General features: G+C 45.3%; 2 protein-coding genes across 2 annotated transcripts; both read left to right on the forward strand.

Annotated features, from left to right (window-relative positions):
- Nucleotides 1-3187: 3187 nt before the first annotated feature.
- On the forward strand, nt 3188-11666 carry LOC144602636 (uncharacterized). Its single transcript, XM_078415768.1, has 4 exons — nt 3188-3524; nt 5800-5822; nt 5920-6038; nt 10870-11666. Exons 1-4 carry the CDS (start codon nt 3477-3479, stop codon nt 11355-11357), a joined length of 678 nt encoding a protein of 225 aa, XP_078271894.1. The 5' UTR covers nt 3188-3476; the 3' UTR covers nt 11358-11666.
- A 2009-nt stretch (nt 11667-13675) lies between these two features.
- Nucleotides 13676-16908, forward strand: LOC144602589 (zinc-binding protein A33-like). The gene is made up of 5 exons (XM_078415718.1): nt 13676-13740; nt 14500-14752; nt 14842-14937; nt 15427-15660; nt 16867-16908. The coding sequence occupies exons 1-5, from the start codon at nt 13676-13678 to the stop codon at nt 16891-16893; spliced, it is 675 nt and encodes a 224-aa protein (XP_078271844.1). The 3' UTR covers nt 16894-16908.
- Nucleotides 16909-23706: the final 6798 nt, after the last annotated feature.

Genomic DNA, 23706 nt, shown 5'->3' on the forward strand with positions numbered 1-23706 from the left:
CATTTTTTTTTTTTTAACTTTATTTTTATTATTATTTTTTTTACATACATACAAACACAAACTAAACAAACATAGGAGATGCATATTGAATGTAAATACCCTTACTTTAAGTTCCCAAAAACGGAAGAGACTCGAGTCCCGGCATTGCCTGTATTAATAATGACCATCTTTTATCAAACATGTCTGTTGTCAACTGTAACCTTGCTGTGATTTTTTCCATTATATACACATTTTTTACCCTATCTCTCCATTGCATTATGCTTGGAGGCTGTGGTTTCAACCACGAAGTTGTTATCGTCTTCTTTGCTATCAGCAGCAGGATTGTCAGTAAATGTTTCGAACTCTTATCTGTCATACTGTCAGGAATTATACCCAAAATGTAAAGTGCTGGTTCCAGAGGGAAGTTAATGCCCATAATCTGTTTAATTTCCTTTTGAATATTCTTCCAGAAATCCTGTATTTTTGGGCAATCCCAGAATATATGAGTGGAGTCCCCAACTTCTCCACACTCCCTCCAACATAAATCAGTTGTATTACTATATTTCGATGTAATGAATGGAGTATAAAAGTAACGCATTTTAACTTTCCAGTCAAATTCCCTCCATGTTGGGCTCTTAGTTAGTTTATGTCCCTCTTTAAATGATTCCTCCCACCCTTCTTCTGATATTATGATATTCGCTTCCAGTTCCCATTTTTCTTTGATATGTAAGTTGTTCTCTTTGGATTCATGTTGTAGTGCTTCATAAATTTTTGATATAATCCCTTTTTTTGACTTGTCTTCCGAGAACCCCCACAACACTTCCTCTAATTTAGATGGAGTCTTGCAGATGTTCTCCCATTCCTGATGTTTCTGTAGGTAATCTCTTAGCTGTAAGAATTTGTAAAAGTCATGAGCAGGTAAATTGAATTCTTTTTGAAGTTGTGTGAATATTTTCATTGTTTGTCCCTGAAACATTTGATCTATGTATATTAGCCCTTTGTCAGCCCATCTGTCAAATCCTGAGTCCATGGTAGATGGTACAAAGTCTGGGTTTTTTGCTATTCTAGTAGCCCTGCTTACCGAATTTGACAGCTTCAGCTTCTTTCTTACTGCTGACCAGATTTTCATTGTTACCCTAATCCACTCGTTGCCCATCCTGAGCCTCTTCAGGGCCTTCTCGTTTAAAAATGGGAGTGATTCTAAAGGCAAATTTTTACAAGCGTTTTGCTCCATCTCCACCCACATTGAATCTTTCTCTTTAGTGGTCCACATGATTAAGGCTCTGAGTTGCGTTGCCCAATAATAATTTCTTAAATTAGGCAAGTTCAACCCTCCCTTTTCTTTTTTGCTAAGAAGCGTCTTGTATTTAATTCTTGCTTTTTTACTTTGCCATAAGAATTTCGATATAATTTTATCCAGTTTTTTTAGAAAAGCTCCCGAGATCATAATAGGCAACGATTGGAACAAAAACAACAGTCTTGGCAATATATTCATTCTGACTGTTTCTACTCTTCCCACCAGAGTCAACGGTAAAATCTCCCATCCAGCCAAATCATCCTTTATCTCAGATATCAGTTTCCCATAATTAGCTTCAAATAGCTGTGCTGTATTCGAAGTGATAATTATACCAAGGTATCTAAACCCTTTTTTGGTCCATTTAAAATGGACTTTTTCTTTAAGTTCCACTGGACAATCTCCTGAGAGCATCATTGCTATTGATTTGGCTTCATTTGTCAAATATCCTGATATTTCACCATATTCTTTTAGGTTATCTAGTAGAGCTGGTATAGACGTGGAGGGCTCCACTATGTATGTTAATAAATCGTCCGCAAATAATGACGTCTTGTGTTCTATGCCCCCTTCATCTTTTATTCCTTTAATGTTTTTATTTTGTCTTATTGACTCTGCTAACGGTTCAATACTTGCAGCCAACAGTAGCGGGCTCAGGCAATCTCCTTGCCTGACTCCTCTTTTGAGGTAGAAGAAGTCTGAGCAGCAGCCATTAATTCTGATCCGTGATTTGGGATTTTTATAAACAATTCTTACCCAGTCTATAAACGTTGAGTGAAACCCAAAAACCTTCAATGTTTGATATAAAAAGTTCCATTTCACACGGTCAAACGCTTTTTGTGCATCTAGGCTAAGCAGCATGGTAGGTCTGGGATTATTTTTAGCACATGATATAAGATTTAGTGTTCTCCTGATATTGTTAGCCCCCTGTCTCCCCGGGATAAACCCCGTTTGATCTGGCTTGATTAATTTAGTTATATGTTGTTGCATTCTCTGTGCTAGTATGCTTGTTAATATTTTTAAATCATTACAGAGCAAGCTGACCGGTCTATATCCCTCACATGAAGTCGGATCTTTGCCCTCCTTATGTAATACGGAAATTATGGCTTCTGACCAAGTATCTGGGCGGTTTCCTGTTGATAGCGCATAATTAAAAACTTTACATAATTCTGGTGTTATGTCTTCTGCAAAACATTTATAATACTCCCCTGAGAAGCCATCTGTACCTGGGGATTTGTTACTTTTAAGGGTTTTTATAGTATCGGCTATTTCTTGTGACGAAATTGGTTTTATCATTTCAGATGCTTCTTCTACCTTTAATGCTGGTAAATGTAGTTTTTTGAAAAATTCTTGTGTTTTGGTCTCAGTGAGATTAGATTCTGAGTCACTGTATAAGTTTTTATAATATTCTGCAAAGGCCTTTGCTATCTCTTTTGGCTTAGCCATAATAAAATTGGAAGTGGGATGTCTTATTTTTGTAACTATTCTATTTGTTTGAGCTTTTCGCAGTTGGAATGCCAGTAACCGGCTTGCTCTGTTACCCATCTCATAATATCTTTGATTTATAAAACGAAGAGCTCCTTCTGCTTTATATGTTAAAAGTTCGTCTAACTCTTGTCTCATTTTTTTAAATTCGACGAGAATAGAGTTGTTTCTTGTTCTTTTATGTTCTAACTCCAACTCTCTGATTTTACTTTCTAGCTTTCCTTGCCTTTCCATTCGGGTTTTTTTCAATCTGGAAGTTATCTCTATTATTTTCCCTCTCATGACTGCTTTTCCTCCCTCCCATAATGTCGATGGTGAGACCTCGCCATTGTCATTTATTTGAAAATATTCCTTTAAGTTTAGTTTTAGTTCTTTGACAACCTTTTCATCTGATAGGATTGACACATTAAGTCTCCAGTACTTAAAGAAGGATTCCCTGCCCATCTCAATGGATAGTATGACAGGGGCGTGGTCACTTATAGTTATGGATTCTATACTGCAGTCCCTGACTGTATGTATCTGTTGTTTTGACACACAAAAAAAGTCTATTCTCGAATAACTCCCATGTGGGTTAGAATAAAAGGTAAAATCTCTTCCTTTAGGATTATTATGTCTCCATGGATCAACCAGACCTAATTCTTTTATAACATTATTTAGGACTCTGGATTTTTTTGTTTTTGGTCCCCTCTCAGATGGCAACCTGTCTAAGTTACCATTCTGTATGGTATTAAAATCCCCTCCCAAAATTATCATCCCTCGTCCGTTACTGGTAAGTATATTGGCTATGTTTTTAAAGAATGTTTCATTTTCTTCATTTGGGGCATAGATGTTTAATATTGAAATACTCATATCTCCTATTGTGCCAACCACCATGATATATCTTCCCATATCACCTTTAATCACTTTCTCTACAGAAAATGGTAGGGATTTATTAATTAGTATGGCCACCCCCCTTTTCTTGCCATATGAAGCATGGAATACTTGGTTTACCCATTCCCTTTTCAGTTTTTTATGTTCATTTTCACTCAAGTGAGTTTCTTGGATTAGTGCAATGGCACATTGTAGTTTCTTCAACTGACTCAATATTTTCTTTCTCTTAATAGGGTGATTTAGACCGTGCACATTATAAGAAACAAGGTTCAACTTATTCATGACATTTTAAGATGTAGGCCATAAACTCGGTTCCTCCTATAAATCAAAACAACTGTGCAAAACGATACACAGCGAACAAACAAACAAACAATACACATCTCCCTCTGAACTACTATACAAAAATAACATGTGACTCCCAAAAGTCCCGTCATCAGAGAGTGTGGCAATCTCTCTGGGGAAATAGCACAATGTGCACCTGCAACTTCTCAGAATTAAGTTGCTCCTTGCTCAAATTGAGATCCAGCTTTGCTCCTTCAACCAATTTTGACATTATTCAGTATAAGTGTTACTTAAATCCCATAACTAGCTCCTTTTCAATTCTTTGAACATTAAACATAAATTCAGATTGTCCGCATTATATATACTTCAGGATTGTCATTATTTTTTTAACCTTAGTTCCAGGCTGTTTTTTTTTTTTAGTCCTTACCACTGTGAACCTCAGAGTTCACAGACCGAGGGCTTGTATGTCCGCCTCTGTGATGGGTGGCTGTCTCCTCTTTCCCTTCTGTCCTGTCCCCGTAGTCCAGCTGCCCTCCATCCTCACTCTCTGTAGTTTCTCCCACTCGTCCTCCTCCACATGGATCCCCATGTCCTTCAGCATGGGGGCAGCCTCCATCAGTGTATTGAATGTCTTCGTCTCTGTTCCCAGAAACACCTTCAGTCTTGCAGGATATGGGGACTGTGCCTTTATGTTTTTCTCCTTCAACTTTTTTATTACATCCCGCACTTGTTTCCTCTTCTTCTGTATCTCGGTAGTGTAGTCATGGTTGAAGTAAATGGTCCGTTCCTCATATGTTATTTTTTGTTTCCATGCTTGTTGTATGATGCGGTCTTTCACCTGGTGGTCAATGAAGCGGGCGATGATGGCTCGCGGGGGAGCCGCACTCTCTTTCGGTTTGGTAGTCAGCGAGCGGTGCGCTCTTTCGATGCGGATATCGACGGCCGCCGAGATTTGTAATGTTGTTCGGATGAAATCAGTCACAAATCCTATGGTGTCGCCTTTCTCAGCGCCCTCCGGGATCCCATGTATCCGTATGTTATTACGTCTCGCTCTTGCTTCCAAGTCGTCACATTTTGCGGCTAACGCCGCCTCTCTTTGAAGAAGAAAGGCGACTGATCTTTCCAGCCGCGCTGCCCTGTCTTCCGTCTCCCCCAACCTTTCTTCTATGTTCACTGTTCGTCGCTCCAGTGAAGCGGTTCTCTCCAAAAGCTCCTTTAAATTAGTTTCTAGTCTCACCAGAGCTTTTTTGTTGTCATTTACCGCTTCTGTGTGCTCTTGTCTTAACTTGCGTAGCTCCGCCAATATTACGGAGTCTTGTTCCCCACAGCTGGTTCCCTTATCTGGCGTGGCTCTCTTTGCCGAGTCCGTAGCTTTAGTATCCGCATTATCCTTTTTGTTTAACCTTGTCTCCATATTTTTATTTATCGTTAACTTTCGTTGTCGATATAACTTGCGATTGGCCCGCTTCCTGTTGTTACTAATGTTTAAAAGAGCTAGTTTTAATTGGTTTCTTTGAGAGCTAACTTTTTAGATTGTCTAGTCCAACATGGCGCCACTGGAAGTCCCCCCCTCCCATTTAAATTCACCTCTAAACTTAAATTCTATCTTATCATTCCTGACATCTTCTCCAGATAAAATCCGTCGACCTGCTCATTCTTTGCATTGAGCTCCATCCTCTCAGTTATAGCATCATTTTCATAAACACTCCTTGTGCTTTTCCCCATCGTTCTACATCTCTACGGCAATATCAGCTTTCTATCTGCATGGCAGCGGCGATAAGAGTTGGGAAATGGGAATTATCAGAGGGTTGTAGAAATGTGGAGAAATTCCCGCTGTCGGGATGAGGACGTAACATCTCAGTCAATTGAGATTTGTGTTTTATTTCTTTCAGGGGGAAGCTGGTGGCAAGCGAAGGTAGGACATGCTCTTGACGGAAACATTGTAAGTTTTTGTGGAACAGTTCAAAACATTTCCAATGCTCAGTTGATAACCAGCTGTTAAATGTTCACAGGGTTCGTGATGAAGCCAAACCACTGTCGGTGGTAGATGATGCCTTGCCGATTGAAAAGTTTCATTGCCCTGTTTCATTCAACACGGCATTTAAAGAAACATCTGATGACTTCAAGCATGGTAAAGCTTATACCTTTTCCATTGTTCTTGTTTCTGACATCTTTAAGTAATGTATGTAGGAAAGCACTACAGATGCAGGTTTAAATCGAGCGTAGACATAAAATGCTGGAGTAAATCAGCAGCAGGCAGCATCTCTGGAGTAAGGGAATGGGCGATGTTTCGGGTCGAGACCCTTCTTCAATCTGAAGAAGGGTCTCAACCCGAAACGTCGCCCATTCCTTTTCTCCAGAGATACTGCCTGTCCTGCTGAGTTACTCCAGCATTTTGGGTCTACCTTTGATTGTGTCTACCTTTAAGTAATACTTAGATGCAATGATCAAAGGTATTTTAGGGAAATTGAAGATTTGATCTCCCACCAAGCTCATCTGCTGGGAAGCATCACAGAGTCAGAGAGCTTTGTAGCACAGCAACAGGCCCTTTGACTGGACTCGACCATGCCAACCAAGTTGCCCAACCAAGCTAGCCCCACTTGCCTGAGTCTGGCTCATATCCATCCAAGTCTTTCTTATCCACGTATCTACCCAATTCTCTGTGAACTGTGTACCTGCCTCGACCACTTCCTCTGTCAGATCATTCCACATCTACACTACCCACTGACGGAAAAACCTGCTCCTCAGGTCCTTTTTATTGTTTCCACTCTCACCTTAAACTGACAATAGACAATAGACAATAGGTGCAGGAGTAGGCCATTCAGCCCTTCGAGCCAGCACCGCCATTCAATGCGATCATGGCTGATCACTCTCAATCAGTACCCCGTTCCTGCCTTCTCCCCATACCCCCTCACTCCGCTATCCTTAAGAGCTCTATCCAGCTCTCTCTTGAAAGCATCCAACGAACTGGCCTCCACTGCCTTCTGAGGCAGAGAATTCCACACCTTCACCACTCTCTGACTGAAAAAGTTCTTCCTCATCTCCGTTCTAAATGGCCTACCCCTTATTCTTAAACTGTGGCCCCTTGTTCTGGACTCCCCCAACATTGGGAACATGTTTCCTGCCTCTAATGTGTCCAATCCCCTAATTATCTTATATGTTTCAATAAGATCCCCCCATCCTTCTAAATTCCAGTGTATACAAGCCCAATCGCTCCAGCCTTTCAACATACGACAGTCCCGCCATTCCGGGAATTAACCTAGTGAACCTACGCTGCACGCCCTCCATAGCAAGAATATCCTTCCTCAAATTTGGAGACCAAAACTGCACACAGTACTCCAGGTGCGGTCTCACCAGGGCCCGGTACAACTGTAGAAGGACCTCTTTGCTCCTATACTCAACTCCTCTTGTTATGAAGGCCAACATTCCATTGGCTTTCTTCACTGCCTGCTGTACCTGCATGCTTCCTTTCATTGACTGATGCACTAGGACACCCAGATCTCGTTGAACTCCCCCTCCTCCTAACTTGACACCATTCAGATAATAATCTGCCTTTCTATTCTTACTTCCAAAGTGAATAACCTCACACTTATCTACATTAAACTGCATCTGCCATGTATCCGCCCACTCACACAACCTGTCCAAGTCACCCTGCAGCCTTATTGCATCTTCCTCACAATTCACACTACCCCCCAGCTTAGTATCATCTGCAAATTTGCTAATGGTACTTTTAATCCCTTCGTCTAAGTCATTAATGTATATCGTAAATAGCTGGGGTCCCAGCACCGAACCTTGCGGTACCCCACTGGTCACTGCCTGCCATTCCGAAAGGGACCCATTTATCCCCACTCTTTGCTTTCTGTCTGTCAACCAATTTTCTATCCATGTCAGTACCCTACCCCCAATACCATGTGCCCTAATTTTGCCCACTAATCTCCTATGTGGGACCTTGTCGAAGGCTTTCTGAAAGTCGAGGTACACCACATCCACTGACTCTCCCCTGTCAATTTTCCTAGTTACATCCTCAAAAAATTCCAGTAGATTTGTCAAGCATGATTTCCCCTTCGTAAATCCATGCTGACTCGGAATGATCCTGTTACTGCTATCCAAATGCTCAGCAATTTCGTCTTTTATAATTGACTCCAGCATCTTCCCCACCACTGATGTCAGACTAACTGGTCTATAATTACCCGTTTTCTCTCTCCCTCCTTTCTTAAAAAGTGGGATAAATTTTGCTATCCTCCAATCCACAGGAACTGATCCTGAATCTATAGAACATTGAAAAATGATCTCCAATGCTTCCACTATTTCTAGAGCCACCTCCTTAAGTACCATGGGGTGCAGACCATCAGGCCCTAGGGATTTATCAGCCTTCAGTCCCATCAGTCTACCCAAAACCATTTCCTGCCTAATGTGGATTTCCTTCAGTTCCTCCATCACCCTAGGTTCTCCGGCCCCTAGAACATTTGGGAGATTGTGTGTATCTTCCTCAGTGAAGACAGATCCAAAGTAACGGTTTAACTCGTCTGCCATTTCTTTGTTCCCCATAATAAATTCCCCTGCTTCTGTCTTCAAGGGACCCACATTTGCCTTGACTATTTTTTTCCTCTTCACGTACCTAAAAAAACTTTTGCTATCCTCCTTTATATTATTGGCTAGATTACCCTCGCACCTCATCTTTTCTCCCCGTATTTCCTTTTTAGTTAACTTTTGTTGCTCTTTAAAAGAGTCCCAATCCTCTGTCTTCCCACTCTTCTTTGCTATGTTATACTTCCTCTCCTTAATTTTTATGCTGTCCCTGACTTCCCTTGTCAGCCACAGGTGTCTCTTACTCCCCTTAGAGTCTTTCCACCTCTTTGGAATAAATTGATCCTGCAACCTCTGCATTATTCCCAGGAATACCTGCCATTGCTGTTCTACCGTCTTCCCTGCTAGGGCCTCCTTCCAGTCAATTTTGGCCAGCTCCTGCCTCATGCCTCTGTAATCCCCTTTGCTATACTGTAACACTGACACTTCCGATTTTCCCTTCTGCCTTTCCATTTGCAGAGTAAAACTTATCATGTTGTGATCACTGCCTCCTAATGGCTCTTTTACCTCTAGTCCCCTTATCAGATCAGGATCATTACACAACACTAAATCCAGAATTGCCTTCTCCCTGGTAGGCTCCAGTACAAGCTGTTCAAAGAATCCATCTTGAAGGCACTCTACAAACTCTCTTTCCTGGGGTCCATTTCCAACCTGATTTTCCCAGTCTACCTGCATGTTGAAATCTCCCATAACCACCGTAGCATTACATTTTTGACACGCCAATTTTATCTCCTGATTCAACTTGCACCCTATGTCGAGGCTACTGTTTGGGGGCCTATAAATAACTCCCATTAGGGTCTTTTTACCCTTACAATTTCTCATTTCTATCCATACTGATTCAACATCTCCTGATTCTATGTCACCCCTTGCAAGGGAATAAATATCATTCCTTACCATCAGAGCAACCCCACCCCCTCTGCCCACCTGTCTGTCTTTTCTATACGCTCGAGGTTTAGACTCTCCAACCTTGGGTAAAGTACTGTGCATCTTATACACATCTACATTGTCACCCTGACAGGCTCCCATGAAAAAATGTCACAGTCTGAATAGTCTGTTCCAGAACTGAGTAGACATGAGAACTGAGATGATGACATGAGAACTGAGATGAGGAAAAACTTTTTCAGTCAGAGAGTTGTGAATCTGTGGAATTATCTGCCTCAGAAGGCAGTGGAGGCCAATTCTCTGAATGCATTCAAGAGAGAGCTAGATAGAGCTCTTAAGGATAGCGGAGTCAGGGGGTATGGGGAGAAGGCAGAAACGGGGTACTGATTGAGAATGATCAGCCATGATCACATTGAATGGCGGTGCTGGCTCGAAGGGCTGAATGGCCTCCTCCTGCACCTATTGTCTATTGTCTATTGATGAGTGTTTGTCGGCATTGGGCCTGTACTCACTGGAATTTAGAAGAATAAGGGGGGGACCTCATTGAAAAATACAATAGAGTGAAAGGCTTTGATAGAATGGATGTTTAGAGGATGTTTCCATTAGTGAGAGAGTCTAGGACTGGAGGTCATAGCCTCAGAATTAAAGGATGTACTTTTAGGAAGGAGATAAGGGGAAATGTTTTTAATCAGAGGGTGGTGAATTTGTGGAATTCATTGCCACAGAAGGCTTTGGAGGCCAAGTCGGTGAATAATTCAGGCAGAGATAGCTGGATTCTTGATTAGTACATGTGTCAAAGATTATGGGGAGAAAGCAGGAGAATGGGATTAGGAGGGAGAGATAGATCAGCCATGATTGAATGATGTAGTAGACTTGATGGGCCAAATCGCCTAATTCTAATACTTTCACTTATGACATTATGAGCTTCTGACTGTCCAACTTCACCTGATAACACAGGCCTTCAGACCTGATGAAGTTGTTGTAAATCCGTTTGCACCCACTCCAATTGACTAACAAACCCACCCTTCCCTTTGTCCAACCCACCACTCAAAAAACACAAGAGCAGTTCATCTGGCCCCTCATGTCTACCCCCTTTCATGACGATCCCACCACGCACCTCCACCTCCTCTTTAACAACCTCAAATTACCGATAACCTCAATATCAACCTGCTCCGATCTGCCTCCATATCTGAATAATTCGCTTCATTCCCCCATCCCCACCGCAATCTCGCAATCCTCTTTACTCTCTACACTCGTCCTCCCCGTCCACCCTCCCCCACCTCACGAAATTCCCCTCTCCATCCCAGATAAAAGCTCCGGGAGAGATGCTGTTGTCCACCCGCTGTGATTGTGGGTGAAACACCGGGCAGGGTTTCAGTTGTCCGCCCGCCTGTGCCTGAGGCCGAGCGGCCTCTCCCCCGATCCCGGGGCTGCGCTGCCCGAGTCTCCCCCCAACCCCCGGGGACTCTCTGATTCTCTGCTTCTCCCCCCAGTCTCCGTCACCCTGGATGTGGAAACAGCGCATCCGTGGCTCGAGGTGTCTGAGGATCGGAAGAGGGTGAGACTGAACGGGACCCGGAGGAGTCTCCCTGACATCGGGAAGAGGTTTACAGTCTATCCGTGTGTGCTGGGATTGGAGGGATTCACATCAGGGAGACATTACTGGGAGGTGGAGGTGGCGGGCAGTCGGTTCTGGAGTCTTGAGTCGCCACAGAGTCTGTGGGGAGGAAGAGCCACACTGACCCTGGAGTCTGGAGCATCAGGCGGCACTATGACTGGTTTCATGCATTCACCTCCCCTCCATCCCTTCTCCCCGCCCGTCCCACCCCCGGGAGGGTGGGAGTTTATCTCAGTTACGAGTCCGGGACAGTTTCATTTTACGACGCGGACACCAAGTCCCATCTCCACACCTTCACTGGGAATAAATTCACGGAGAAACTTTATCCTTTCTTCGGGCCTTGGGATGAAAACAAGTGGATGAGAATCTGCTCGGGTTCCGCTCCGGGTGTGTAAAAGGGTCGGGTCCCGGGACCGGCGTCAGGAGCGGGGCTCAGGGGCTGTGGGGCAGAAACCCGGTGGACAACAGGTCGGCGCTGAACGGCTCCCATTTAATCCCCAAATTCCGCTTCGCAAAACCCCAGTGAGCGCGGAAATAAAACCAGGGGGAATGTAAATGTGGGAAGAGTGAAATAAACAGCAAGTGGAATCAGAGCTGTCGATCCGTTCATTTCAACGCCTTAACCGTGTCCGTCAATGGAACAGAAACACTTCTGTGAAAATATAAAGATTGAAACAATCTCCCTTCCCGCGGGCTCCGCGGGTTCAGCAGCAGCTGCGGGCGGCGGGTCCTAAACTCGCCCCGAGTCACAACGCGGCACCAGCGGTGTTGGTGCGGACTTCAACAGCGGCGTAAAGGCGAGTATGGTGGTGGGGGGGGAGGGGGGCAGGTGGAGACAGGAGGGCGGAATGACATCGGAAATTCCCTCCAGTGAGAGAAGGCAAAGTGAATATTGGAAATGGTAGATACAAGAAATCTGTTGAAATATAATGGGGGTTAATAAAAACCCCAAACAAAGTGCTGGAGGAACTCAGCGGGCCAGGCAGCATCTGTGGAGGGAAATGGGCAGACCACGCTTCAGGGTCGGGACCCTTGTTTGGTCTGAAGAAGGATTTCCAAGAGCTACAGGTCTGTTATATCAGAGTGAATGAATTGGTGTTGATGTCGTGCGGAAGAGGGCGGTAAAGGTCTGACTCGGGAGGTGTAAATAGGAGGGAGGAATGAAATCGGAAATTACTTGAAAGGGAGAAGAATAAAGCTGAATGTTGGGAGTGGGAGATACAATGGGTCTCTCGGTGTTGATGGCCATGTAGAACTAGAACGCTCTTCGGCCCACATAGAACGTGGAACAGTACAATGCCAAGCTAATCTCCCTTTATCCCACATCCTAAAGACGTGCGGGTTTGTAGGTTTGGCCCCTGAGTCATTAACTCTGTTTCTTTCTCTACATAAGCTAACCGGCCTATTCACTATTTCTTGCATCTTACTGTACGTCTTCATTTTGGATTTTCAGCATCTGGGTTTTTATTTTACTTTTTCCTGTTCAATGGTCGATTGGAATGTGAGTCTGCCCATAAACTGCCAAGAAAAAAAACAGAAAACATTGGCGGAAATTCAGCAGGTCAGGCAATAGACGGTACTTGGAAAGAGAAGACTTAATATTTCTGAGGTACTGTGGAGCAGCGGGAAGAGCCGCTGCCTCACAAGGCCAGGGACCCGGGTTCGATCCTGACCTCGGCTGCTGACTGTTACATAGAAACAGAAATAAAGTGGATGAGCTTGAGTCTCAGTTAGACATTGGCAAGTATGATGTTGTGGGAATCACTGAGACATGGCTACAAGAGGACCAGGGCTGGGAACTGAATATTCAGGGGTACACAACATATAGAAAAGACAGACAGGTGGGCAGAGGGGGTGGGGTCGCTCTGTTGGTGAGGAATGATATTCACTCCCTTGCAAGGGGTGACATAGAATCAGGAGATGTAGAATCAGTATGGGTAGAAATGAGGAATTGTAAGGGTAAAAAGACCCTAATGGGAGTTATCTACAGGCCCCCAAACAGTTGCCTCGACATACGGTGCAAGTTGAATGAGGAGCTAAAATTGGCGTGTCACAAATGTAATGCTACGGTGGTTATGGGAGATTTCCACATGCAGGTAGACTGGGAAAATCAGGTTGGTAATGGACCCCAGGAAAGAGAGTTTGTGGAGTGTCTCCGAGATGGATTCTTAGAACAGCTTCTACTGGAGCCTACTAGGGAGAAGGCAATTCTGGATTTAGTGTTGTGTAATGAACCTGATCTGATAAGGGGACTCAAGGTAAAAGAGCCATTTGGATGCAGTGATCACAATATGATAAGTTTTACTCTACAAATTGAGAGGGAGAAGGGAAAATCGGAAGTGTTCCTTCTCACCTCAGTTTTAAATGGCCTCCCCTTTATTCTTAGACTGTGGCCCCTGGTTCTGTACTCCCCCAACGTAGGGAAAATTTTTTCTGTATCGAGATTATCCAGTAGGAGGTAGTTGGGCAGGGACTATCACAACGTTAACGAAGTAGTTGGACAGATACATGGATAGGGCAGGTTTGGAGGGATATGGGCCAAACGCGAGCACTGCAGGTCGGTTGAAGAACCCAATGGTTGTGGGGGAGGAGCTGGGAATGGGAGCTATAATGAACCTGTCGGTTTAGTTGATGGTCACATCGAACAAGATCAGTCCCTTCAGCCCACATTAGACTACGCAATGCCTCTCCCTTATGTGCCTCTACCCCCACTCCAGCAGCGCGTTCCAGGCACCCACCACCCTGTGTAATAAAACATGACCCGCACATCTCCTAGAAACTTGCCCCCACTGAGCTAAAATCCATGTCGTCCCGTCAGAGCCGAGAAGGAAGGGGGGCGGCGCGGGGGCGGCGGGACCTGGTTCGCCGCTGCGGGGAAATATAGACTGTTCCATAAACATCCCGCAACTTTGGTGGCCCCAGAAACGTGGCGACTCTCTCTGTACTGCCTGGGGGAGGTCTGTATTTTACCGGATTTCATGCAAAAGCAAAGCATTTCTCGGTCCCTTGGTTCATGTGACGATAGAGTATAATTGGCTCATTGAGTTGAATTCAAGTTTGCACATGAGACTGTTAAATGAAATAACAGTGTTTGCTGTGGATATAATATCATTGTGCAGCCTAATATAATGATCAATTCACGATGGGAAACACTGATGTGTTTAGTTTAAGGGAATGAAATTTACCCGCAGCTTGTTGCATATAACATCCAGTTGCTGGTCAGGGCTGTGATTGACGGGGCTGAGCTCCGCCTCCCCTCAGCCGTGCCCCGATACTGCAAGGGTTCAGCAGCTGCGCGAAAGGGAACGCGTTTTGAACCAGGAAGTGGCGGAGTTCAAATGGCTTCGAAAGATCAGGTCGAGAGTTTAACGGAGGAGATAGTTTGTCCCATCTGCCTGGATTTCTTCACCGATCCGGTTACACTGGACTGCGGGCACAACTTCTGCCGCTCCTGTATCACACAGAGTTGGGACAGGGAGGAGAGAAACTCCTGCCCGGAATGTAGAGAGGAGTTTACAGACCGCACCCTCAGGGTGAATCGGGCCTTGGCGAGACTGGCTGAGAAAGCTCGAGCACTGAGCCTGAATCGGGAAATAATTCCAGAGAAGGAAAGTAAACCTCACTGCGAGAAACATCAGGAAGAACTGAAGCTGTTTTGTGAAACTGACAAGAAGCTGATCTGCCTGGTTTGTCGAGATGCGCGGGAACACAAGTCCCACAACTTCATGCCGGTAGATGAAGCTGTTGAAATCTTTAAGGTAAAAGCAAACCGATTTTAATCACATCATTTTAATTCCCTTTTTACTGTTCAACAATTTAATGTTCTGATTCCCAAACACAATTCCAGGATCAGGTGAAATCTTCCATCCAGTCTCTCACAAAATATAAATCAGAGATCCAGCAAATGGAGCAGCAACAGAAAGAGAAGATTTCTGGAGTTCTGGTGAGGCTTTTCAGTTTCGATTTCCTGATCTTGTGCAGGTTTGATCCCTGTGACGCGTGTAATAACAGGGCAGCGCAGTGACACAAGTAGTGCTGCTGTCTCCTAGTTCTGGTGAGCGGGTTCGATCCTGACCTCGGGTGCTGCCCGTGTGGTTCATGCCTTCTCCCTGTGACCGCGTCGAATTCCTTCCATGTCCCCAATACACGCTGGTTCAATGGTCAATCGGGGACTGTAAAATTATCCCTGGGACAGTGGATGGTGGATGGATCAATAGGAATTAAAGGGCAGATGAAAAGGAAAGCAGGGTATTGTATTGGGGGTAGAGGATTAATGGGTAATAAGATGACCCTCTCGACATTTCAGAAGCATTTAGACAAACTATTGAATTGTCAAAGCAAATAAAAATGCACAGGACAAATGTTACGGTCAAGGTCGTGAGGAAACACAATCAGTGACATGAAATATTGATCTTCCCCTTTCATTTCACAGGAACAGTCACACAACCTTCAGTCCAAGATCACATCCCAGTTTGCTGAACTGCACCAGATTCTCACTGGGAAAGAGCAGCGCGTACTGGCAGATATCCGGGAGGAAGAGAAGAAGATTCTAAATACAATGGAGAAAAAACTTGAAGAGATTGAAGAGAATTTAAATTCCATTGAGGAGGATCTCTTAAAGTTGCAGCAACAGATGGATCAAAAGGACAGTGTGGTGTTTCTGAAGGTGAGGGGTGATACTCCAGTTTGGCGAAGTGAAAGTGCACAGTCACAAAATGGTGGGGGATATTTCTGAGATAAATGCTGCATTACCATATAACCATATAACAACTGCAGCACGGAAACAGGCCCGTTCGGCCCTACCAGTCCACGCCGACCACTCTCTCTGACCTAGTCTCATCTACCTGCTCTCAGACCATAACCCTCCAATCCCCTCTCATCCATATACCTATACAATTTACTCTTAAATAATAAAATCGAGCCTGCCTCCACCACTTCCACCGGAAGCCCATTCCATACAGCCACCACCCTCTGAGTAAAGAAATTACCCCTCATGTTACCCCTAAACTTTTGTCCCTCAATTCTAAAGTTATGTCCCCTTGTTGGAATCTTCCCCACTCTCAAGGGGAAAAGCCACGTCAACTCTGTCCTTCCCTCTTAAAATTTAAAAAACCTCTATCAAGTCCCCCCTCAACCTTCTACGCTCCAAAGAATAAAGACCCAACCTGTTCAACCTCTCTCTGCAGCTTAAGTGCTGAAACCCAGGCAACATTCTAGTAAATCTCCTCTAATACCCTCTCCATTTTGTCGACATCCTTCCTATAATTGGGCCACTAATTGAGAACTGGGTAAATGCTCCGTCTGTTCCAGAGCTGTGCTGCTGTTGTTCCCAAACTAAATGGCCTCCCGTATAATCTGCGGGATCTCTGCACTGCCTGCGGTCTCCTTGGGATGAGTTACTGTGATCCTGTCACTGAGATAGCGAATGTTTGAAATTTCCCCGAAAAGATGGAAAATCTCCACGAAATCAAAAGATCATGTGGAAAGTTTGTCCTTTGTTCCTCTTTAGTGGGAAAGAATTACGCGGCATTAAACCGATCTGTTGAAGGCTTGCTCTCAGATACACTTCATCAAGTCTTGTGATTTACCCACCTTAACATGCCTTGAGATCACCAGCACTTAAGGGGAGCTATCCTATCCTAATTATCCCTTTGCTCTTAAAGGAACCTATTATCCCCCTAGTTATTATTTTGCTATTAATACACTTGTAGGATCTCTCGGGCAATATCCAATATTTGTCTCTGTGACGATGACAATAAATGCTGGGCAATGGAACATTTCTGGGGCTTGTTGTGATTTGTGTGAGACTCCTGCTGTCGGGATGTGGACGTCCCGTCTCAGTCTGCTCAGATTTGTGTTTTATTTCTTGCAGGAGGAAGCTGGGAGGAAGAGGAGGTAGGACATGCTCTTGACTGAAATACTGCATGTTTGTGTGTATCAGCTCAAAGAAATTGTTGAGGCTCAGTTTATAACCAGCTGCTGAATATTTGCAGGGTTAGTGATGAAGATAAAGCACTCACAGTGACAAACGGTGCCTTGCCGATTGAAAAATTCCATCAACACTTTTTGATGAACACGCTGTGGAGAGAAACATCTGCCATTAAGCGAGGTAAAACCTGTTCAGTTTCCCCTCTTTTGTTTATAATGCCTTTTAGTAACACAGATGCAAACATTGCCGAGAGAAATTGTATTCGCCTCTACACCTCCGATGGCAGCTATCTCTCTGCCACCCAGTGCCTGAAAACGTTGCCGTTCAAGAACATTTTAGACTTTCCCTTCACAACTTAAACCGATGCCCACGAAGTTTAGAAAACTGCATCTCCCATTCCTCAGTCCGTTGGCCCAGTTCATTACGATCAGTTTAATCTTAGACAACCTTCTTCACTCTCCACCATGTCTCATGAATTTTAGTCTCATCCACAGACCTGCTTGCCATGCCACCCACATACACGTCATTTATCTAATCATTTGTATGATTAGGGACCAACAGTTGACTCAGCATTGAGCATTGTGGTACACCACTTGCGACAGGCTTCCAGTCTGAAAAACAACTCTGCCTCCCACCTTCCGGCCACATTTTTCCCCACTCGCTAACTACCCTGGATTCCATACGTTCCAGCCTTCCTGATCAACCTACCATAGAGGTTGCTGCTATCAAATTGCTAATCATACCTCCGACATTCACATCCAAGCCTTAGAAATATCACATAAACAGCAGTGAACATCTGAAATGTTCTGCCCTAGGAGGTAGTGATAGGTCAGATTATTGGAATAGGCTAAGTGAACACAGATGGATATAACATATAACATATAACATATAACAACTACAGCATGGAAACAGGCCTGTCCGGCCCTACCAGTCCACGCCGACCATTCTCCCTGACCTAGTCTCATCTACCTGCACTCAGACCATAACCCTCCAATTCCCTCCTATCCATATACCTATCCAATTTACTCTTAAATAATAAAATCGAGCCAGCCTCCACCACTTCCACCGGAAGCCCATTCCATACAGCCACAACCCTCTGAGTAAAGAAATTCCCCCTCATGTTACCCCTAAACCTTTGTCCCTCAATTCTGAAGCTATGTCCCCTTGTTGGAATCTTCCCCACTCTCAAAGGGAAAAGCCTACCCACGTCAATTCTGTCCGTCCCTCTCAAAATTTTAAAAACCTCTATCAAGTCCCCCCTCAACCTTCTACGCTCCAAAGAATAAAGACCCAACCTGTTCAACCTCTCTCTGTAGCCTAAGTGCTGAAACCCAGGCAACATTCTAGTAAATCTCCTCTGTACCCTCTCCATTTTGTCGACATCCGACCAGAACTGCACACCATACTCCAGATTCGGCCTCACCAATGCCCTGTACAATTTCAACATTACATCCCAACTTCTATACTCGATGCTCTGATTTATAAAGGCAAGCATACCAAACGCCTTCTTCACCACCCTATCCACATGAGATTCCACCTTCAGGGAACAATGCACAGTTATTCCCAGATCCCTCTGTTCCACTGCATTCCTCAATTCCCTACCATTTACCCTGTACGTCCTATTTTGATTTGTCCTACCAAAATGCAGCACCTCACACTTATCAGCATTAAACTCCATCTGCCATCTTTCAGCCCACCCTTCCAAAAGGCCCAAGTCTCTCTGTAGACTTTGAAAATCTACCTCACTATCAACTACTCCACCTATCTTAGTATCATCTGCATATTTACTAATCCAATTTGCCACACCATCATCCAGATCATTAATGTAAATGACAAACAACAGTGGACCCAACACAGATCCTTGGGGCACTCCACTAGACACTGGCCTCCAACCTGACATACAATTGTCAACCGTTACCCTCTGGTATCTCCCATTCAGCCATTGTTGAATCCATCTTGCAACCTCACTATTAATACCCAACGATTTAACCTTCTTAATCAACCTTCCATGTGGAACCTTGTCAAATGCCTTACTGAAGTCCATATAGACAACATCCACAGCCTTGCCCTTATCAATTTCCCTGGTAACCTCTTCAAAAAATTCAAGAAGATTAGTCAAACATGACCTTCCAGGCACAAATCCATGTTGACTGTTTCTAATCAGGCCTTGATTATCCAAATAATTATATATATTGTCCCTAAGTATCTTTTCCATTAATTTTCCCACCACAGACGTCAAACTAATAGGTCTATAATTGCTAGGTTTACTTTTAGAACCTTTTTTAAACAAAGGCACAACATGCGCAATGCGCCAATCTTCCGGCACCATCCCTGTTTCTAATGACGTTTGAAATATTTCCGTCATATCCCCTGCTATTTCTGCACTAACTTCCCTCAATGTCCTAGGGAATATCCTATCAGGACCTGGAGACTTATCCACTTTTATATTCTTCAAAAGTGTCCGTACCTCCTCTTCTTTAATCCTCCTAATTTCCATCACTACTCTACTTGTTTCGCTTACCTCACATAATTCAATATCCTTCTCCTCGGTAAATACCGAAGAAAAGAAATTGTTTAATATCTCCCCCATTTCTTCCGGCTCAGCACATAGCTGTCCACTCTGACTCTCTAATGGACCAATTTTATCCCTCACTATCCTTTTGCTATTGACATATCTGTAGAACCCCTTGGGGTTTACTTTTACATTACTTGCCAAAGCAGCCTCATATCTTTTTTTCGCTTTTCTAATTTCCTTTTAAAGATTCCTTTTACATTCTTTATATTCCTCAAGAACCTCATTTACTCCCTGCCGCTTATATTTATTGTATATCTCCCTCTTTTTCCGAACCAAGTGTCCAATTTCCCTGGAAAACCATGGCTCTTTCAAATTATTATTCTTTCCTTTCCACCGAACAGGGACATAAAGACTCTGTACTCTCAAAATTTCACCTTTAAATATCCTCCATTTCTCTATTATATCCTTTTCATAAAACAACAATTTCCATTTCACTCCTTTTAAATCCTTTCTCATCTCCTCAAAATTAGCCTTTCTCCAATCCAAAATCTCAACCCTTGGTCCAGATTTGACCTTCTCCATAATGATATTGAAACTAATGGCATTATGATCACTAGACCCAAAGTGCTCCTCAACACATACCTCCGTCACCTGACCCATCTCATTTCCTAACAGGAGGTCCAACACTGCCCCTTCTCTGGTAGGCACCTCTACGTATTGCTGCAAAAAACTATCCTGCACACATTTTACAAACTCCAAACCATCCAGCCCTTTAACAGAATGTGATTCCCAGTCTATATACGGAAAATTGAAATCACCCACAATCACCACTCTGTGCTTACTACTAATATCTGCTATCTCCTTACATATTTACTCTTCCAATTCTCGTTCCCTATTTGGCGGTCTATAATACACCTCTATAAGTGTTGCTAAACCTTTCTCATTTCTGAGTTCCACCCAAACAGCCTCCTTAATCGAGCCTTCTAGTCTGTCCTGCCAAAGCACTGCTGTGATATCCTCCCTGACAAGCAATGCAACACCCCCACCTCTTGCCCCTCCGATTCTATCACATCTGAAACAATGAAATCCTGGAATATTTAATTGCCAATCGCAACCCTCCTGCAACCATGTTTCACTGATCGCCACAACATCATACTTCCAGATGTCAATCCAGGCTCTAAGCTCATCCACCTTTCTTACAATGCTCCTAGCATTAAAATATACACATTTAAGGGACCCATCATTTCTTATTCTCAGTTTATTTCTTTTCCCTTCTTTCTCTCCTACATATTGGGTCTGAGTGTTTCCCTTTTCTGCCTCCTGCCTCACACACTGCCTATTAGCTATCTGTGTTTGAGTCCCTCCCCCCAACCGTACTAGTTTAAAGTCTCCGCAGTTATTTTAGCAAATCTCCCCGCCAGGATATTGGTTCCCCTCGGGTTCAGATGCAACCCGTCCTTTTTGTACAGGTCATACTTCCCCCAGAAGAGGTCCCAATGATCCAGAAACTTGAAACCCTGCTCCCTGCACCAGTTCCTCAGCCACGTATTTATCCTCCACCTCACTCCATTCCTATTCTCACTATCGCGTGGCACAGGCAGTAAGCCTGAGATTATTACTTTGGAAGTCCTTTTTTTTAACTCTCTTCCTAGCCCCCTGAATTCTCCTTTCAGGACCTCTTCCCTTATCCTACCTATATTGTTGGTACCTATATGTACCACGACCTCTGGCTCCTCTCCCTCCCCTTTCAGGATATCCTGGACACGCTCAGACACATCCCGGACACCGGCACCAGGGAGGCAAACCACCATCCGGGTCTCCCGACTGCGTCCACAGAAACGCCTATCTGACCCCCTCACTATAGAGTCCCCTATTACTACTGCTCTCCTCTTCCTTTCCCTACCCTTCTGAGCAACAGGGCCGGACTCCTTGCCAGAGGCCCGGGCACCGTCGTTGCCCCCAGGTAGGCTGCCCCCCCCAACAGTACTTAAACAGGAGTACTTATTTCCAAGGGGTACAGCCATCGGGGTACTCCCTAGTCCCTGCCTCTGTTCCTTGCCCCCCCTAACAGTGACCCACTTGTCTACCTCCCGTGGTCTAGGAGTGACCACCTCCCTGTAACTCCTCTCTATAACCTCCTCACTCTCCCTGATCAGACGGAGGTCATCAATCTGCCGCTCCAGGTTCCTAATACGGTCCCTTAGGAGCCCCATCTCGTCACACCTGGCGCAGATGTGGATGTCTGGAAGACTATCAGACTCCCAGATTCCCCACATCTGACACCCAGAACAAAAAACTGCCCTGGCAGTCATACATAACATAACATAACATAACAACACTTTATTGTCACTCGGCACAACACCGAGCGAAATTTCAGCAGTCACACAAAATACAGCAAAAAGAAAAGAACACAGGACACCCGACCCCAACACAAACATCCATCACAGTGACTCCAAACACCCCCTCACTGTGATGGAGGCAACAAAACTTCCCCTCTCTTCCCCCCGCACCCACGGACAGGCAGCTCGACCCCTACCGAGGCAAACGACACGCACAGCCCCCGCAAGGGGATGGAAGGCCCCCCGGCCGAGCCGCCCCGGGCACCGAAACGTCCCGCGGCCACACCGGGCGATGTTAAGTCCAACGGCCGAGCCGCACCGGGCACTGAAACGTCCCGCGGCCGAACAGCGCTGACGATGTTAAGTCCAGCGGCCAAGCCGCACCGGGCACTGAAACGTCCCGCGGCCACACCGGGCGATGTTAAGTCCAGCGGCCGAGCCGCACCGGGCACTTGAAACGTCCCGCGGCCACACCGGGCACTGAAACGTCCCGCGGCCACACCGGGCGATGTTAAGTCCAGCGGCCGAGCCGCACCGGGCACTGAAACGTCCCGCGGCCGCACCGGGCGATGTTAAGTCCAGCGGCCGAGCCGCACCGGGCACTGAAACGTCCCGCGGCCGAGCTGCGCCGCAATGTTAAGGCCCGCAGCCGAGCCGCACCGGGCAACTGAAACGTTCCCGCAGCCGAGCTGCGCCGGCAATGTTAAGGCCCGCAGCCCGAGCCGCGCCCCGGGGAAGAGACCTAATAAAATAAAGGTTTCCCCCCGCCCCACCCCCCCACCCCACCCCACCCCACACCCCCACCACACACCCCCACCACACATACACAGCCAAAAAACAGAAACAAAGCCCCGCGCTCTCTCTCTCTCCCTCTCTCCCTCTCTCCCTCTCTCCCCTCTCTCCCTCTCTCCTCTCCCTCTCTTCTCTCTCTCTCTCTCTCTCTCTCTCTCTCTCTCTCTCTCTCTCTCTCTCTCTCTCTCTCTCTCTCTCTCTCTCTCTCTCTCTCTCTCCCCTCTCCTCTCTCTCTCTCTCTCTCTCCTCTCTCTCTCTCTCTCTCTCTCTCTCTCTCTCTCTCTCTCTCTCTCTCTCTCTCTCTCTCTCTCATCTCTCTCTCTCTCTCTCTCTCTCCCTCTCTCTCTCTCTCTCTCCTCTCTCTCCCTCCCTCTATATCTCTCTCTCTCTCTCTCTCTCCAAACAAAGCCCCGCGCTCGGTTACTAACCTACCGCCCGGCCGCTACTCCAACCACTCCAACCGCCCACCCCAAAAGAAACTGAGTGATCTCCTGGGAGAGGCGAAAAAACCGGATAAAAAACCCAGGCCAATTTGGGAAAAAAATCCGGGAAATTCCTCTCCGACCCCAAGCTAGGCGATCGAAAACTAGTCCGGGAGATCACACAGGTTCTTACTCCTTACTATCCCCACACAATCCCCACACAATCCCCACACACTACTTCCCAAGCAACACAGCTAGGTGCTGCTTGCTACTGCTGCTTGCTGCTGTTGCTACTGCTGATTGCTGCTGCTGCTACTGCTGATTGCTGCTGCTGCTACTGCTGAATTCATTGCTTGTTACAACTTCTAACTTGTTAGACTGAAGGATCGAGAAATTGGCGGCTATGGACAACTTGTATAGAACAGGAATTGGTGCCATCTTAGATCAGTCATGATCACATTGAATGGCGGAGTCGGCCTGAGGAGTGGAGCCTACTCCTCCTGCTATTTTCTTGTGATCTTTAGTTTTTTTCATACCTACAGCAATGAATAAACCATACACAGAGTTGAATGCGGCAAAGATTGACAATACTTCTCCCTGGGACAATGATTTTGCTGTGCGGGGTGAGATTGGGGAGACTAGGCCTGTGTACTCGAGCGTTTGGGTGTATTAGAGGGGACCTCAGTGAAACACACAGTTCTTACAGAGGGCTCAG

The sequence above is a fragment of the Rhinoraja longicauda genome, chromosome 19 (genome assembly GCF_053455715.1).
Source record: "Rhinoraja longicauda isolate Sanriku21f chromosome 19, sRhiLon1.1, whole genome shotgun sequence".
Taxonomy (NCBI): Eukaryota; Metazoa; Chordata; class Chondrichthyes; order Rajiformes; family Arhynchobatidae; genus Rhinoraja; species Rhinoraja longicauda.